Below are 1,991 nucleotides of genomic sequence, written 5' to 3' on the forward strand. Positions count from 1 at the left end.
AACGAACGACTGTAGATACATGAAATTTTCATTGGTTGTTTATATTCAAAATATTTTGATTTGTTTTGAGCTGTTTACGGACAATTTCAGTTTCCAATTTAATTAGTTTTTTTTTCTATGAATGTCAATAAAACTTTATTTGTTGAGTAAAAATACTTGAAAATTTAATATAAGGCTCCTACTATATTGTTACAATGATATTTGAAAAATATTAAAAATCCTTAATCATAGTTTTTTTTTTATAAGTATTTAAAGTTCGAATAATTAATGCAGGTAACTCATAGATTTGATATTACACGTTTATAAAGACCATCATCATAGACTTATTATGAGCCCGTTTAACTAGCAGCGCCAACCTAGCGGATATTATTACAACTACGTAAACTGTAACGAGTTGTGACCGGGCAGTTGTGTACAAATCATATTGCCGACGTCTAACCTGTTCTTTATAATCGTGATTATGTTATAACTAGGGATAAGGATTGTGATAACATGATATGATAATTTGTATGATAACATAACCTAATAGAATATAATGTTGTATTGTTTATGTACGAGCAAGCGACTAACCATGTGCGCTCTAAAATCTTGTGTTATGTGCAATATTAAATAAAGTGAAGTTGTTTATTAAAGTAAAATGTAGTTATGACATCTCTTAAGATATTACAGTATGTTACGTCCCCTTAATGCAAAATGAGGATCTTCTAACGATATGCATTTACAAATTATACGTCATATTTGTCATAAACTCATAACCATGACAAAATAAACAGGTATGACAGCAATATTTCATTCTGACGATTTTCTGCGCAAATATGGCGTACGTTATGCTCCACTTCTCATTGGTCGAAAATTTATCACATGACTTATCAAATATGCATAATTTGTTTTGTGATAAGTGATTTATTTTGAATCGATTTGAATTTGAATTTGAATTCTTATTTCTTATTTTCTTATTCAATATTTAGTTTAGACTATAAAGCTGCAGTAATTTTATCTGTAATTTCGCACTTAATTTTAAAATGCCGATGTGTTCGTTTGAAGGGTGTTTCAGTGGAAGTAGAAAAAAAGATTACAGAAAATCTTCAAATGTTCATCTTCATAAGTTCCCTAAAGACCCCGAGATGCGTAGAAAATGGCTAGATCAAATTAAACTTGGATCTAATGTTACTAAAGTTAATTTTGAAACGGGTATTAAGAATATTTTATTTTTGAAATTTGTGTCTGCCTCCAATATAATATTTGATATTTTGATATCATAAATTCAGGTGTAGTATGCAGTAATCATTTTTCTACAGACAGTTTTGCTAGTAAGACATTTGTTCAAAGGACTGCTAATTTTTCACCAATAACTGGCAGAAGATTATTACCAAATGCAATCCCATTGAGGTACTTGTATATACTTCATCAATTATCCTAATTCATTCTGCTTAAGATTTACAGAGATTTTATGAACCTTAATTTTATTTTGTAGCACGTTTGGATATTATTATGATGATATTCCTTACAACCGAATGTCTTCATCTAATTCACCATCATGTACTATTATAAGAACACCTTCTGGTCCTTTTTCAGTTACTAAATCAAAGTAAGGTTTATTTTTATTAATAACCAATTAAAGTGAATATTTTAAATATTATTGCATACCTACTTAAATTATTATTTATTTAATTCTGTTTCAGTGATTTTTCTCAAAAAAGTCAGTGTTGTTCTAACTTGGAATTTAATTTTAGTGAATTATGTAATGAGCTTGAAGTTAAGCCTTTGTGTGAGGTTGAAATATTGGAAAACAGTAACGAAGAATTTCAAAAGTATGCAATGAAGAAATTATTTTAAAAGTATTCTTCTTAAGATGATGTCAGTTCACTATTAGTTTATTTTGTCATGCTCTTAACTATGTGCGATGTGCCAAAATATTGTTAAAAAGCTCTTATAATATAAATATTATTATTATAATATTAATTATTAGTGATATACTATTACACTGGATA

General features: G+C 28.0%; 1 protein-coding gene across 1 annotated transcript; it reads left to right on the forward strand.

Moving 5' to 3' along the window:
- The first annotated feature begins 254 nt into the window (after window positions 1-254).
- Window positions 255-1,878, forward strand: LOC103310235. Its single transcript, XM_029491555.1, has 4 exons — window positions 255-1,191; window positions 1,269-1,389; window positions 1,475-1,588; window positions 1,683-1,878. Exons 1-4 carry the CDS (start codon window positions 1,023-1,025, stop codon window positions 1,834-1,836), a joined length of 558 nt encoding a protein of 185 aa, XP_029347415.1. The 5' UTR covers window positions 255-1,022; the 3' UTR covers window positions 1,837-1,878.
- The last annotated feature ends 113 nt before the right edge of the window (window positions 1,879-1,991 follow it).

Source organism: Acyrthosiphon pisum, chromosome A3 (genome assembly GCF_005508785.2).
Source record: "Acyrthosiphon pisum isolate AL4f chromosome A3, pea_aphid_22Mar2018_4r6ur, whole genome shotgun sequence".
Taxonomy (NCBI): Eukaryota; Metazoa; Arthropoda; class Insecta; order Hemiptera; family Aphididae; genus Acyrthosiphon; species Acyrthosiphon pisum.

What these genes read in the sequence shown, in the direction of transcription:
- LOC103310235 (XM_029491555.1), top strand. Translation starts at nt 1,023, where the DNA reads ATGCCGATGTGTTCGTTTGAAGGGTGTTTCAGTGGAAGTAGAAAAAAA. An exon ending in TAAAGTTAATTTTGAAACGG is followed by an intron (nt 1,192 to 1,268) that starts GTATTAAGAATA and finishes TCATAAATTCAG; the next exon opens with GTGTAGTATGCAGTAATCAT. An exon ending in CCAAATGCAATCCCATTGAG is followed by an intron (nt 1,390 to 1,474) that starts GTACTTGTATAT and finishes TTTATTTTGTAG; the next exon opens with CACGTTTGGATATTATTATG.